This window comes from Arachis stenosperma, chromosome 5 (assembly GCF_014773155.1).
Source record: "Arachis stenosperma cultivar V10309 chromosome 5, arast.V10309.gnm1.PFL2, whole genome shotgun sequence".
Taxonomy (NCBI): Eukaryota; Viridiplantae; Streptophyta; class Magnoliopsida; order Fabales; family Fabaceae; genus Arachis; species Arachis stenosperma.
The window spans coordinates 117,358,537-117,374,324 of record NC_080381.1 but is presented as its reverse complement, the minus strand read 5'-3'; the positions used below and the strand labels follow the sequence as shown (position 1 = coordinate 117,374,324).

Genomic DNA, 15,788 nt, shown 5'->3' with positions numbered 1-15,788 from the left:
AATATACTAGTATTTTAATAATTTTTAATTATTAATCTTAGTTATATATTATATATATTTTTTATAATTAAATCAACAGATAAAAATAACATCAATATAATAATATATTTAAACATTTTTTAATAAAATATACTAAAGAGTTGCATGTAAAATTGTAAAGTGACATGACACAGCATATAGAAGTGCTTACGTGTACAAGCTGGACCAACCAGAGGATAACATTTTGATGGTTAACTTCTGAAAAAGACATGATAATGAGGAACAAAAGAATCCGAGGTCACAAAAGGAATTTTAAAGTATTATATGTGTTCTTATTTCTTAATAATAATAGGCATTATTAGAGCATGAGGGCAAAAAAGATTCCTTGCATTCATTTCTTTATTGTTGTTTTCCATTTTTCTTGTATCTTGGATAAAAACAATGGAATATAAATTATTAGTTTTGGTGATTATTGTTTGTATAATTATTGAAGGTTATTTATGTAGACAACCTTTAATTATTAAAATTTTTTAAAAAATAATAGAATTATATATCATCATGATATATTTATCTAAAAAATATTTTTTTGGTATATTAATTTTGTATTTTTTTATTTATTTTATACATGCTAAATTTTCTTTTTTTTTTTAATATTATGATACCATGTTGGATACTATATTATAAAATTATTTAACTAAAAATTTAAACGAATAAAGAAATATAAACAAATAATTATATTTCTAATAAAAAATTATATTAAGCTTCTTGAAAATAAAGAGGAGGGATATTTTCGATAAAATAACCAAAAATACATGCGAGAAAAATAAACCATACATGTGATTTTGACACCGAAAGAAAAAAAAAATCATATATGAAAAGTATGGTTGATAAATGTAGGGCATTATTGTCCAAATCCAACGTTAACCATGGTCTCCCTTTTTCCATTCACAATTTTCTTTTTTCTTTTTAATATCCATGACATGCTTTATATATACCATACACATTTTCCAACATGAACTTGCATTGTTGAACACCCTCTTAGAGCACCAAAGACATGAACACTTCAATTCAAGCTTAGTCTTTGACTAAAACACAGCCACCCCATTATTTTCTTTTCAAAGAATTCAACAGCAAAACTGTTTCTTTTTCATTAATTTTAAAAGGGTCCTTTTGAGTTGCCAAAAGGGTAAACCTTGGTTCAACCTTACGCTAGTTTCATGTAACATATATATATATATATGTGTGTGTGTGTGTGTGTGTGTGTGTGTGTATAAAGTTATAAACATGTGTTTCTGTTTCTCTGATATATATATGTTTATGGTTTCGGTTTGTTGAAGCTGGATTGGAGCATAGCGAGAGTGAAGAGTAGAATAAGAACAAGGTTGTTGCATCCAACATCATCATCTTCGATGCCGTTTAACATATATCATGACAAACATGGATTGCCAAGAATTATTTTAACTGAACCTAAGGGTTCTTCAGCTGAGGTTGTTTTTCTTCTTCTTCTTCTTTTTCTGTTTTCTTATTCATGATTTAATCATAAAATATGTAAAGTGCATATTGAAATGAATCCTGATTACATTCTCTTGTATGAGTTTTCTAGGAACAATTTTTAGTATCAAATTCTGAAATAAGATATAGAAGTTTTTAAGTTGGAAATAGTTTTTTGATACTTTGGAAGTGTGAACTTAATTAATAATCATTTTTAGAATTTTTGTATCGAACAAATTTTTTTTTTACCTTTTTATTATTCCTTGTTCTGTTTTCTGAAGATGCTACCATATACCATGGATTTAACAAAATTGATCTGATGTTAGAAGCTTCAACTTCAAATTTTAGCAGAAACCAATTGTTGTGAAATGATGTGTTTTTCAGGTGCTTCTGTACGGAGGACAAGTTGTTTCTTGGAAGAATGAAAGGAAGGAAGAGCTACTTTTTATGAGCAGCAAGGTAAAGAAGAAAAATAAATAAATGAATTCTCCTACTTTCTTTCGGATCCGAATCCTCTAAAGTTGTATTGTCACTTAAAGAAAAAAATACAGCACTAATCACCATTGAATTAAGATGGTGGGATTCACAAATAATAAATGTTACAAATTTAAAAGTGATTAAAGCATCGCGTTACTATTCTACTAACATTGTCACTTTAGAGAATCTTTTTCCTTTTCTTTTACTAACAACCATAGTGGTGTGTGTCTGAGAATAAGATTCTTTCCACTTTTTAAATCCAATGCATTACAGCAATGTTAACAACAATATACATTAATTTCCATTGAAAATGCATAATTATTAAGAGTTTAATTTTGATGCACTAATAATGTAAAGCGTTTTAACAGTCGTGCAATCACATCCGTTCTTTTGGATGACCATTCACGTGGTCAATGTATGTGAAAGATAGTTATTTTTATTGATATGATGTTATGTAATTAGATGCACGTGTAAAACTATTTTCTATTAGCAGTGCATCAAAATTAAATTCAATAATTAATTAGTGCTTGAAGTTAAACTCATGTTCTTTCTCAAATCCAAGATCAACTCTCTTAAACGTGGGTGTGAAAGTTCCATGTGCTTGTTTGAATTTTTGTTTTTCCAGTCAATAGGAGAAATTTATAAACATGCTTAATTAATGTAATTTATGGGGATTTTTTTTTTCTACCAATCAGGGAAATTGGAAACAGCCTAAAGCAATCAGAGGAGGCATATCATCATGCTTTCTAAGGGTTAGTTTGTTTAACACTTTTTTCATCATACAAAACTTCTTTTATAGTTGCTTCTTTAAGTCCTAAAGTTTTTGAATTTTCAGTTTGGTGATCTTGGTTCACTTGAACAATATGGATTCACAAGAAACAGAATGTGGTCATTGGATAGAGACCCTTCACCTTTACCACCATCAGACAATCAATCATCAGTTGACTTGATACTCAAGTCAACCGGAGTTGACTTGAAGACGCCTCGCAGGTAATCATTGATTCATTCCAAATTCTGCATACGGTGTAGTACTGAATTATCTCTTTAAAAAAAATACTTGTCAGTTAATCACAAAAATAGCGAATTGCTTGCCGAAATAGACTGCTTATATGTAAATTTTTCGCAGTTTTGAGTTCCGGCTTCGCATCTCTATCAGTCCTGGAAAGTTGATTCTCATCCCAAGAGTCAGAAACACTGATAACAAAGCATTCTCATTCACATTTGCACTATGCAACTATCTATCAGTATCAGATATCAGGTATGCAAAAGTTTATAGAAATGATTGTTGCTATGAATCAAATTGATTAGTTTGTAACATGTTTCTTAATTAAGTGACTAAGAAAAGTTAAATGAATGGTGCAATTTTGCAGTGAAGTGAGAATTGAGGGATTGGAGACACTTGATTACTTTGACAATCTGATGAACAGATCAAGGTTCACAGAACAAGCAGATGCAATTACATTTGATGGAGAGGTATGAATATATTAAATTGAATTTTGATATTTTCATTCAATTGGTTTGGGGTTAGAACTCACATCATAAGCATAAATTTTTTGTATAGAAAGACATCTCTTTTTTTTTAATTAATTGATTTGAATTTCATAAATTTCTAATAATTGTGTTACCTTGTAGATTGACAGAGTGTACTTGCGCAGCCCTTCAAAAATTGCAATCATAGACCATGAGAAGAAGAGAACTTTTGTACTTCAGAAGAATGCAATGCCTGATGCAGGTTGTTGAATAGTTAAAAGTTCATAAAAGTTTCTACAACATTTAACTACTTATTACTTGTCATCTTAAATTTTTAAATACGGATTTAATCTGTATGCACCATCGGTATAAAATTTCCTAGGATAAAGTATATTTTTTGTTCTTAAACTTTGCTAAAAGTTTCAAAAATACTCTTAAGTTTTATTTTGTTTCAATTTTATCCCAAAAGTTTTTTATTCTGTATCAAATATACCCTTGACATCTAATTTTTCAAAAAACTTAGAACCAATTCAGCAACAATTTTACAAGAACCAACCATCAACACAAGTAAATTAGAGATAGTTGTCATGCATTATTACTAGATTAGTCCTAAATTTTTTGAAAATTTAGCTGTCATGGATATATTTGATGCAAATTGAAACAAAATAAAACTTTTGAATTATTTGGCAAATTTCAAAGACAAAAAAGATATTTTACCCAATTTCATATTACAAGTACCGATTGAATGACAGTGTAAAACTATTTGACAATATCAATTGGTGCATATTATCTTGTTATGTCTCACTTAACACCTTGTTATATATACTTACATTGGTGCAGTTGTATGGAATCCATGGGACAGAAAAGGCAAGACTCTACCTGATTTAGGAGTTGATGATTACAAGTTCATGATATGTATGAACTCTGCAGCCATTGAGAACCCTATTGTCTTGAAGCCTTCTGAAGAGTGGAAAGGGTATCAAGAGATCTCTACTGTTTCATCTAGCTACTGCAGTGGACAATTAGACCCTCTTAAGGTTCTTTATGGCCTTCACTGATCTAGTTTTAATGCAAGTCAAAATGCTCATTTTTATTTACATGGTCTCTAGGATCCTAATTAGGTGTACATAAATTAGAAAGTGCATGAATATTATTATATCATGCTGAGGCCACAACAAATAATGAGCCTGAGTTTTATCAGCATCATTAAACATTATTAATTATAATTATTCAGCTCTACTGTGTAATAACTGAGAGATGTCATTGACAATTGCTAAGAGTAATATCCATTTTTGTTATGTCAGTTTTGTATTCAATTTGTGAACTTGAATCTTTTCTTGTTTTGATTCAATCTATAAGAATGTATTTCTCATAATATCACAATGTTAAGAGATATAATCATATGTTATCTCTTCCTATAGACTTAAGTTTTTGGAAGAAGTTGTATCATGACACAATAATCTCATAACAAGTAATGATAAATCAAACAGAAACAAGGAGTTCTTTGCATAATAAAGTAGAACCCCCAAAAGGGAAAAAGGGAAAAGTATTAACAAGTTTTTTCATTCTGAACCATATGAAAAGGAAAGGCTGGAGAAACGACTAAATAATAAATAACATAATTTTCATAGATATACAATAACAAGAGTCCTCATCTAAAATATCAACAGAATACAAATACTGAACTTTAAATTATTTCTCCAAATTTGATTTGCCAATACTAAAAGGGAGAAATAAAGAGAATGATATTGCAAAAACACCAGCAAGAAACAGGGTCCTGAAGAAATCATAACAGATTCAACCATGGAATATATCTTCTGCTCCATTCTCAACAAATTGTGTTAGACTGTACAATTCAACATGAAATGTGTAACACGAAGCTAGCAGGGCGTAGTTGAAATATATTATTCGGCATCATCATCATCATCGTCTTCGTCATCTTCACCGGCCCCTGCCTCGTCGCCAATGCCTTCAAGTAGTTTATCAACATCCTCCCCCAACTCGAGCAATCTAGCAGTAAGTCTTTCCACCTTGCTTTGTTCTTGGCCAAGGCATACAAGCAGATCATTCAGCTCTCCCTCACTCTCCTTCTGAGCTTCTTCCCTTGCTTCGGCTTTTATTGCTTCCACATCTGGGAATGTTGAGGGCCCTCCTTTCCTAAGTGCTTTCAACTCATTCTCCATTTGAATGTTGGATTGCTCAAGACTATTGTAGGCGTCGGATAGACTCCTTAGATCAGCTTCTGTCTTTCCGGCTAAATTCCGGTACATTTCTGCCTCTGATTCAACTTTAGCCTTTTCTGCCTGAAGGTTCACCAACCTTTGAGATGCTTCTTGGAATTCTCTTCGGAGTTTCTCCATTTGGACTCTTTCCGAGGCCCCACTTACTCTTTGGTCAGACTCTAAACTTCTACTACCTCCACTAGTCTTAGCCAGATCCTCAGCCAAAGTGGCATTTCGAACAAGGAGATCCTGGAATAATGATCAATGATCATACAAAGAACCACAACATCAGATACATATTAAGAATAGTCAAATGATGAATTTCACATTGATGTTTGTTGGACCACACTGGCAACTATAGTTTATGTATTTCCTATTCTTGTAATGCCCCTCTATCAAATTCACGTAATAAAATAATCCACCATTAAATCCTCATCCAAGTATCCAACTAAAAGTGATACATTAAGATTCTGAGCCTGCAGTATTAATTTCTTATCATTAGGGATTTATAGAGAAGAAACCATCAGAAACAATCTCAGTTAACAACTTGTTAAACATGTAGTAATGTAGTTGACCGTAGCACATCCTAGCAAAGACTTTGCAAAATAATCTTATCAAGATGCATAACATTAAACCAACATTAGAGTCTCACTTTAAGAAAAATGGTAATGCCAGTTAGAATCACACAAGTAAAATTATCTTACATTTGACGGTTGATTTTAGCACACAAGGAACAAACTCGGAACTTTAAGGATATTATAGAAGGAAAAGATAAGTACAAACAATACCTGTATCTCAGAGCACTGCTTCTCAACAAAAGTTTTCAGCCTCTTTGCATACTCGCCGTCACTTTCCCCACTTTTCTGCTCTAATTCTGCTGGAACTACCGCCACCTTGATTTTTGGTTGGCTATAAACATCCACAATCTGCTCTCTAATATCTGCCTCCAGTTTTTTGACAAATTTCACAAAGTAAGAATCCAAGACAGAAGAAAGAATTGGATGATCAGGAGATTTCTTTTCAGACAAATCATTTTCATCTACATCTTCAATATCTGCCATGCTGGCTGCTGAAGATCTAATGAATGATTTACGGGTCATAGATGATTCCACACTGGCAAAAGCAAAGCTCTTCTTCATCTCGTCAAATTTTAGGAAGTATGAACTGAGCCCAACTTTCTGACTTATTGCATCAACAATGGCATATGCATCTTTTCCGTTATCAGTGGATTTATTATAGATAACACATTCACCCAAGACCACTGCTGCAAATCCCCTTATACACACTGTTTCTGACAAATTTGATACGAGCTCAAGAAGATAAGTAAGGTGGGGGCGAGCATCTAGGAAGCACTGTACTGCACTTGGACAGTCTGCTAGCCAGGTAATCAGTAATTTCAAGATAATGACTTCTGTATAAGAGTTTGCTGATGTACTAGACTTTCCATCTTTGCCTTTCATGGAAGAAGCAAGGGCAGAATATTTCACCATTCGATGCAGTAGTGGCTCTGGAGCTCCTAAAGATTGCATGGGTGGCTCTATTTCAATTCGTAAAACCTGCAACTTTTCTCATAAGATTTCTCTAAACACAACCAAAGTTTCTGTTTTTATGGATAATCTAACAACCAAAAAAGGACAGCAGAAATAGGTGTATAAGCAGCAAAAACAAAGCCCAACAAGACGTTGTAGGGAAAAAAATGCATTGTCTTTGGCTCTTAATTTTACACAACCAGAATAGTAAAAGCATTGAAGAAAAATAAACTACCGCCTAAGGTATTAAAACTTCTATTCAACTACTAGAAGGAGAAGCTGCAAAGAGAGGGACAAAAGACAAAGACAAATAAATAAAAGAGGATATATTAGTGGCAGCAGCATGATTAGCTCTATGGTAATATAATAAACTATTTTAACTTCTCACTTTTTTATAAGTTAGTGTGTGCATAACAAACAAAAGAATTTACAAGTAATACCCAAATTGGTCCTTAACAATTTTCGTATTGGATAAATTAGTTCCTAACAAAAGAATTCGAGAAATTGATCCCTGATTTTTTTTAATATTAGACAAATTAGTCCCTAACAAAATAAATAGACAAATTAGTCCCTTGTCTTTTAAAAGTTCAGACAATTTAACTCCCAAATTAGAAAAATTAAGGACGACTTTGTCTATTTTTAAAATTATTCGGGACTAATTTGTCCTGTTATTTTATCAAGGACTAATTTGGCTAATATTCTAAAAAATCAGCCACCAATTTATCAAATTTTTTTACAAGGGACTAATTTGTCCGATACAAAATCACTAGGAATCAATTAGGGGATTATTCAAAAATCATACATCTTTTGGTTTATTAGTATAATTAATTTTCCAGTTGACCAATCCAGTTATCTTCTACACCTATATATAAAGAGAATTGGGGTACTTGATTTGGTCTCGGAGAACATTCTCTTAAATAATAAATAAATAAATAAAATTTATTCTTCCAAGATTTCGACTCAAGACCATTGGTTATGATAAAATCTTTGGTCATTGAGCTAAAAATAAAGCATTTATAGAGAACATGGACTCTGATCATACCTCGACCACAATTAGTACTAGAATAAAGCTAAGCATACAATGAGATAGGGAATTATTGCATACCCTTTCCTTGCAAGGGAGATTGTCCTTCAATATATGAGATAGAACACTTGCAGCTCTGCAACAAATCTACATTATTGACACAATGTTATCCATATGGTTTTTGCTCAGGAAGTAAAAAAAAAATCAAGAAAATCAATTTCCATTGTACAAGATCAAAACCAAAAAACTATAGTTCACTGAATTGCCACCCAATATCATCATTTTCTAATATTAATATTACATACCTCAAGATCACCACTGTTTTCACCCAAAGTGAGACCATGTAATAGCATGCTGAAATGGAAACAATTAACAGTATTAAACTGATTGAGAGAAGCATACAAACAAATTGTGATTATTCTGGATTTATAAATGAACAAGGCTTTGTAATATCAAACAAATTTAGTTTTCATATCTACAAAATATAATGAATCTATCTGTAAGATTTTGATAAAATGATTATAAGCAATTTTCAACATAAGTTAATCCAAAAACAAACTAAGTGCGGTCCTAAAGCATCAACAACAAAGCAAACCTTCCAAAAGACATATTGATATCTTCTTCAAGGGTTGCATGACTCATGGAATATGGCTGTGGAATTAGAGTAGAAGCCAGCATTGATTGCCCATCGGAGTTTTTCTGATTTAGATAAAGACAAAGTAAATCAAAATAGAAGACCCGGGGGGGGGGGGGGGGGGTTGAAGTAGAAATGAGACATGTTAAAAAAGGTAAAGAAAAGAAACATGTGTATCAGACTTTATTAACTAAAAAACTATATGCATAACCAACCTCACAGAAGCATTTGAAAACATAATCCGCTGCAATGAACTCTTGCATGCTAGAAGTCCTCAAAATGATTCTAAGTATAGAATTTAGAGCAGGCTCAACTTGTGGCTCCTCTCCAAGAATTTTGCTAGCAAGAAGATCACGATTCTTTGAATCTCCAATAATCAGATCACCAATACATTGCATTGCCTATCAGAGTAAAACACTATCAACCTGAGCACCCCATTTTGAGACAATAGTTCTTGACAACAACCATATCTAGATGTTGTTTATTCTACAGAATGAAATATAACAATGCAACCAAACAAAGATTGCCAGTTCTTTTTATCACTTTAGGATACAAAGGACATTGCATTTTATCTATACAATAAAATGTAACTAGAGCTTTATTACAGAAACTTTTTGCTAGAGGCAAATAAAGCAGAAACCTTTCTGTTTTTGATAGTTAAATTGAGGGAGCATATCTTACCGCACATCGAACTGCAACAGGTGCCCACTGGCTTTCAATACTTAATATCAACAGATGGTCCAATAGCTTTTTCTACAATCAAAATCAAGTCAACATAAAATGGATGTATAAGATTACCAGATTGCTACTGTCTGCAATCATCACAAGACTAAGTTCTTGACACACCTGAACCAAATTTGTCTTATTTGCCTGTTTATTCATGTCTTTCCCAGTATCAGCCTCAGAACCCTTTATAAGCAGTCTAATGGTTTCTAATGCACTGAGCAGATTGATTGTCTACTAGCATGGTGTTTATAAAAAAGGTTAGCTATATGGGTTCACTTAAAAAAAAAATTAAGCAAAAAATTGAAAGAATCTAACCTTCTGTTGAGTAAAAGAGAAAGCACTTCCTCTCAGCTTCAAAATTGATATCAATGAATCAAGTCCTATGGTCTCTCTTAACAGTACCTGAACCATACATATTTGAAGTCAGTACCAGGACAGGATTAGAACTGAATAAACAGAACAGAGTCAACAAACCTGATTGGATGCATTGTTACGAAGCAAGTTGTTCAACAATTCAAGGCAGTCCTGCACCGTATCCACAGAATTTGTAATTATTAGATATAAGCTCTTCAACGTCCAATGAAGTTCACTTGACCAAAAATCACAAAAAGCACTTTTCAACACTTGGCATAAACAAAAGGTGATAAATTATACAAATCTGAAGGAATTGGTAATGGAAAGACATAATGTCTTAAAATAGCTTCGGAACATATTGTTCTATAACTTTTTATCCAAATAATAATAATAATAATAATGACTCGTAAACAAAACTAGCTCATCATAATTAGAAAACAAAACAGGTAAGCTCTTTGCAAGACTCATTTAACTAAACTCCTATTATCTATCCCAAAAGAAAAATATTTGTATGCACAAAGACTTGAGGAAATCTAAATTTGGAAGCTCCAATTAGAGACCATAACCATGGGTTAGTATGCTTCATCATGAAGCACATAAAACAACTTTACTTAACTTTCTGACAGTATTAATATATCACCTGTACAACAACTCCACCATCTGAATTTCCCTCCTCTCTTATGATACTGAAAATCTTCTCAAATGCACCTTCAAAGACGACAATCTTTTGAATCTCCTATAATCATTAAATAAATTTAAATAAGACAAACACTCTATCATCCAACACAATAAATATAAAAAATACTAGTAGAACAAAAAGTTTACCTCAGCTTCACGCGTCAAGTGAGTAAGAAGCAATAGGGCCTCGTTCCTTATTACCTGGAGGTAAACTTTGATTATTATATTTCAAGCTTTCTTTCAAAATGAGGATCAATAGGCAACCCATATTAGAATATTCCAATTTCCATAGGTAAATACTTTTACAGAGTACCAGATTATCACCAACATAGTTATTGAAATTTTACCAGCCAACATAAATACGAAGGGTTAAACAAATATATATTGTGTAGCCATGTGAGAAAATACAACAATTAAGTTTGAAAAAGTTACTGAGAAGACTGCGGAGCTTTCAAGTCTTGTACCTCGCGATCCATGAGCATATCCATTAGCCGTGTTATTCCACGAGGGATGGTCAATATAGCTTCCTGCAACCTGAAGAGGAATCCAGCAAGTGTCTTTACTGAGAAAGATGATTTAACAATTTCAGGAACTGATCCAAATCGAATCTATGATACTAATACCTCTGTGGAGAATTAGTGAGAAGGGCAGTCAGCAGTTGCAAAGTATAGTACCGCACATAGAAATCATCCTCTTCCTGTCAAAGTACCCCAAAGGAAAAATGACGAAAACGATATAATGATTATCTATATGCAATATAAGCCTAGAAGTCAAGCAAAATTCTTGCGACATAATTGAAAATACATCCCATGATTAGAAGGAGATTCTTACCAACAGACTTAGAAGGAGAGAGATACTGTCTGCTTCTCTAGAAAGTAAATCAGTGTTCATCAAGGCTGGCTGAACTTCATTACTTGACCCTTTTCCATGATTAATGGGAGTCAGTGCACTTACTAGAGTTTCCAGGGCACCACGAACCTTCATGGACAATTCAATGTAATCTTAACTAATAAACTATTCAGACTTGATACTAGAAGCAAATGGTAGAAATACATGAGAGGGAATTCACATCCGAGAGGGGGAAAAAACGAGGAAAAAAAAAAAAACACAACCATAGAAGGGTTGAAAGAGAAATAAAGAAATGCAGCAATGAATTCTCACTCAATAATCATAAACAAACACTAACATATAACAAAGCCTATGCCCTATGAGGCTATACACATCATTAAACGAGATTAACAAAAGCAACATATGACACGGTGAAGTAAGTTGAGTAATGCATCAGTATCTCAAATATCTTAAAAGAAAACGGGGGAAATATACTGAGGAAAGTTTATCATTCCCCAAAGGAAAAAGTAAATAAGTTCACTGGATAAGCTCAAAGCCAAAATTGGGAAATTGCTTTAGGGATGACAGAATGTAAAATATGACCATTATACTGATTCAGCATATTGCATAGTCCTAGAGAGAAGATGGTATTGAGTTCTAGATTTAGCATGGTGAACTGGACTATGAATCTCATATTAAGCTGTCGAAAAACAAGCTCAGAAATTTCACATTCTAGTTTTTTTATTTCTTATTTCCCTTATTTTGTCTAATAACTAATGGTGAACTTGAGGATCAGGGCCCAGGCCTTGAGCAATACAAAACAATTAGAAAGAAGACAAGATAAGGAAGAAAAGTTTGTCACCATTTCAACATCTTCACGCTCTTCCTTTAAGACGCTAAGCATTACAGGAAAGCCTGCAAAGAAGCATTAATCATCAAAATAAAAAATAAATAAAAGGAAAACAGAACAAAACAATTCGTTTAAGTATACCCATGGCGCCAAATGCTAACTGGGAAGCCTGATTTTCTGAGACAACAGCCTGAAGCTCAATAATAGCATTTCTTCTATCATCTCCTAGTTTACCATTGCTTATCCGGTCAAGCAACCGCTCAACATAGCTACAAGATAAATACCAAGCATGTAGCATTAAGTATTAGGAACTCATTAATGTAGTAAGATTAAGCAACAGATTATTCAAAATAAAAATAAATAAATAAGTAGTATCTAGATAATTGAAATCGATGAAATATAGTAAAGGGAAACTAAATACAACACAAAAGATTTAAAGAAAACTAGTTAAGCAGAGTGAATTTCTCACTTAACATTCAGTCAAATGACCAATCCACAATGCGCTTAAACAACATTCCTATAGCAAAGCAAGAACATCGAACATTCTTGAGGTCCCATTACTTTATAAGTTTATAGCATATGAAATCAGAAAAAAGAAAAGGGTAGGAACTGACTACACTTGCAGAAAACTTCCAATTGCAATAACATTTAAGAACTAGTTTACCTATCTGCATCTGAAGAACTCTCGTTGCCGAAAACAAGCCCAACAACCCCCTGCAGCAATTCAAATTAATCGAATTAAACAACTATTAATTTCTAAACAAGCACAAATTCACCATAAACTCAGAGTTAACCCACTATTAAAAAAATGCACAGATATAACTTCTCAAAAACTATAATTTTTTCTTCTTTCTTTTTATTTTGTTATAAAAATACAAACAAAAAAATTGAAATTGAGCTGAAGTATTACCTTGTAACCGGACCTTAAATCCATCTTCATGGATCACAGAGTTCACCAGAAACTAATTCAATACACAATGATGATTGAGGATTTATCAGAACCCTAGAAGAATTCGATTTTGTAATGAGAATGATCGGTGCATGAAAGAAAGGTACCGATCGTAGGAAAATCGAGAGCTTCCTTTGACACAATGACGCTCGCTCCTGTCTTTTATTTATTTTAATTTTAATAAATTTTTTAATTTTTGTTTTGGTTTTGACCATAAGCAGCAACAGCTTGGAGTTTGAGTGTGTTAACGCCTCACTTGTTTTCGCAGATTTGCATGTCTGTCACCTCAACCATTATGAATGTACAATGGGCCTAACTGAAACGCCAAAAAGCCCATATCCTCATTTTTGGTAGTCGCGAAAGCCCATCTCATATCTACTACATTGGGCTGGTAAGAAGATCCAGGTTCTAAAAATGGCAGAATCAATCACCTGAAATTTTTGTGTTAAATGGATAAGAAAAAATAAATTCGTTGGACAAAACTCGAAAATTCCAGTTAAAGAAGTTACTGATCAAACAAGCACGAGTTTCATTGCGTTATTAATGTGATCATTTACCAAAAAACTGTTGTGTCGTCATATAGAGTGTTTGAATCACCGATGGTCAAATGATCAGTCCTCTTAAGTAAATTTCGGAATTTAATTTCTGCTTTCTATTTAAAATAATATTATAATCGGTGATAAATTTTTAAATAGAGTTTATGTTTGTCGTCTAATATACAAAATATATATTTAGTAGAGGATGAACGCGGATCGGATCGGATCGAATATAGCCAAAATTTCGATCCGATCTGCACTAAAATCATCGGATCCAATATCTGCACTTTTTTTGTTTGGATCCGACTCGATCCGATCCACACATTTGCGGATCGGATCAGATTGAATATCGAATATATCCGCAAAATACAAAAATATTTTTAAAAGTTTATTTTATTAAAAAATATCAATAAAATTTATTTTTTCTATTTTTTTAAATATGTTTACTCTTAAAATAATATTAAACATATTTTTTTTTAAATAATAAATTAAAATAATATAACATATATGATAATTATTAGTTAAATAAAATATAAAAATAATATTTATTTATTTATTTTTTTATTTTTGCGGATACGCGAATATGCAGATACCTACACAAAATCCGCAATCCGATCCGAGTAGGGTGCGGATCTGATCTGATCCGATCCGATTCTATAGTCTTGCAGATCGGATCCGTATCCATAATTTTCGGATCGGATTCAGATAAACACTGCAGATATATGGATCGAATCCGATCCATGAACACTCATAATATTTAGGGAACAATTTGAACATAGATGTTAGATACAAAATACAATGTTTTTTCTTTAAATATTTTTAAATTCTATTACTTTGAATACTTATCAACTTTTTGTACTAACAACTTTCTCTTTGATAGCGGTGAAACTGGTTTTTAATGGTAGGCATATTCATAATTCTTTATTAATATCTTAGCAATAAAACAGACATCATGCGACATCATGCACATATATATATATATACAGTTTTCCAATAAACAAGTAAAATCTCATTGTATAGTTTTACAGTTTTCTAAATAGAATTGTAGGTTTAATTTTAAAGTTTACTCTCTTTGTAATATTATCTGTTCGTGATTTCTTCTATAAGGCTGGCTATTCAATTTTAATAAACAAAATTTTGTTAACCTAACAAAACAAAACAAAAATCTCAAATGATTAATTAATTCACCAACTGTCATGACCTCTTCCTTGACTCCTCCAACAAACAATGTTCAATTCTTTTCCACCAAATTTCTTCAATTCAAGGCATTTTAATCCCATCAGTAACAAATTAAAAGAGAATAATCATAAGATAAGACTATATGGTGGAAGATGAGACTAATTGTACCATATTTGTGTTGTTGAGTGTGAATATTTGTAACTTTATGGCATGAGCTGTGTTAATCTTTTTCATGAGAAAATGAAAATACCCGAGATATAACTTTCGTGAAATAAATTATTCATATTTTCTATTTTCTGATTTTATTATATTAGTCTATTTGACCTTTTATTTTTAATGACCTTATAAAATTTGCTTACTTTTTTGCAGCAGTTCTGCAGCAACTCATTCAAGTTGCATTGGTGCGCCACCATTAACTGCATTGCTTAAGTTAGAACTTTTTATTTTTAATTTTTTGAGTGGTAAAATATTATGACAATTGAAGAATGCTGTGTTCATGGGTTTTTATAATTACTTATTAGACGTGTGATGAGACAAATAATCTATTGTACTTTTTAAGGTATAAAAAACTAAAGAAAAAAAGTTATAAATGTGACCAAGTTGCACTTTCTAGACTTCATGGATGGCTGATACATATTTACAATACAAAAGCATGTTGAATTTTAAGATTTTCACAGTTCCACCAAGATAGTGGAATAATTATTAATCCTTAAGCACAAATGGGTTGTTGAAAAGGGAAAAACATACACAATAAGAGAGACTTAAGAACATTGTGAATTTTTAATAGTGTAAAGTTATGTCCAAGTAATGTTGTATACAAGTCTTCAACTTGTTTAGTATTCCATGCATATCTTTTTATGAG

The 15,788-nt window shown here is 32.1% G+C and overlaps 2 protein-coding genes across 4 annotated transcripts; one reads left to right on the top strand and one right to left on the bottom strand.

Annotated features, from left to right (window-relative positions):
- The first annotated feature begins 920 nt into the window (after window positions 1-920).
- On the top strand, window positions 921-4,720 carry LOC130982951 (putative glucose-6-phosphate 1-epimerase). Of its 2 annotated transcripts, XM_057907101.1 has the most exons (9): window positions 921-1,165; window positions 1,317-1,466; window positions 1,855-1,929; window positions 2,643-2,699; window positions 2,783-2,937; window positions 3,074-3,205; window positions 3,318-3,420; window positions 3,580-3,679; window positions 4,258-4,720. In XM_057907101.1, the coding sequence occupies exons 2-9, from the start codon at window positions 1,389-1,391 to the stop codon at window positions 4,473-4,475; spliced, it is 918 nt and encodes a 305-aa protein (XP_057763084.1). In that variant the 5' UTR covers window positions 921-1,165; window positions 1,317-1,388; the 3' UTR covers window positions 4,476-4,720. The 2 variants fall into 2 exon arrangements, with proteins under 2 accessions (XP_057763084.1, XP_057763086.1); XM_057907103.1 differs by lacking the exon at window positions 921-1,165 and having other exon boundaries at window positions 1,184-1,466.
- Window positions 4,721-4,977: 257 nt separating this feature from the next.
- On the bottom strand, window positions 4,978-13,441 carry LOC130982950 (golgin candidate 6). 2 transcript variants are annotated; one of them, XM_057907100.1, is made up of 20 exons: window positions 13,319-13,441; window positions 13,173-13,224; window positions 12,927-12,976; window positions 12,404-12,531; window positions 12,275-12,327; window positions 11,416-11,562; window positions 11,208-11,281; window positions 11,049-11,118; window positions 10,732-10,785; window positions 10,547-10,642; window positions 10,027-10,077; window positions 9,868-9,954; window positions 9,673-9,783; window positions 9,508-9,579; window positions 9,042-9,227; window positions 8,788-8,891; window positions 8,498-8,546; window positions 8,274-8,339; window positions 6,428-7,195; window positions 4,978-5,888 (listed from the first exon to the last, which is right to left on the bottom strand). In XM_057907100.1, the coding sequence occupies exons 2-20, from the start codon at window positions 13,200-13,202 to the stop codon at window positions 5,322-5,324; spliced, it is 2,763 nt and encodes a 920-aa protein (XP_057763083.1). In that variant the 5' UTR covers window positions 13,203-13,224; window positions 13,319-13,441; the 3' UTR covers window positions 4,978-5,321. The 2 variants fall into 2 exon arrangements, with proteins under 2 accessions (XP_057763083.1, XP_057763082.1); XM_057907099.1 differs by having other exon boundaries at window positions 13,173-13,441.
- Between the last annotated feature and the right edge of the window lie 2,347 nt (window positions 13,442-15,788).

Coding starts and splice junctions, on each gene's coding strand:
- LOC130982951 (XM_057907101.1), top strand. CDS start 1,389: ATGCCGTTTAACATATATCATGACAAACATGGATTGCCAAGAATTATT. Junction 3,206..3,317: donor CTATCAGTATCAGATATCAG/GTATGCAAAAGT, acceptor GCAATTTTGCAG/TGAAGTGAGAATTGAGGGAT. Junction 3,421..3,579: donor CAATTACATTTGATGGAGAG/GTATGAATATAT, acceptor GTTACCTTGTAG/ATTGACAGAGTGTACTTGCG.
- LOC130982950 (XM_057907099.1), bottom strand. CDS start 13,202: ATGAAGATGGATTTAAGGTCCGGTTACAAG. Junction 8,340..8,497: donor AAAACAGTGGTGATCTTGAG/GTATGTAATATT, acceptor TCAATAATGTAG/ATTTGTTGCAGAGCTGCAAG. Junction 7,196..8,273: donor ATCTCCCTTGCAAGGAAAGG/GTATGCAATAAT, acceptor GAAAAGTTGCAG/GTTTTACGAATTGAAATAGA.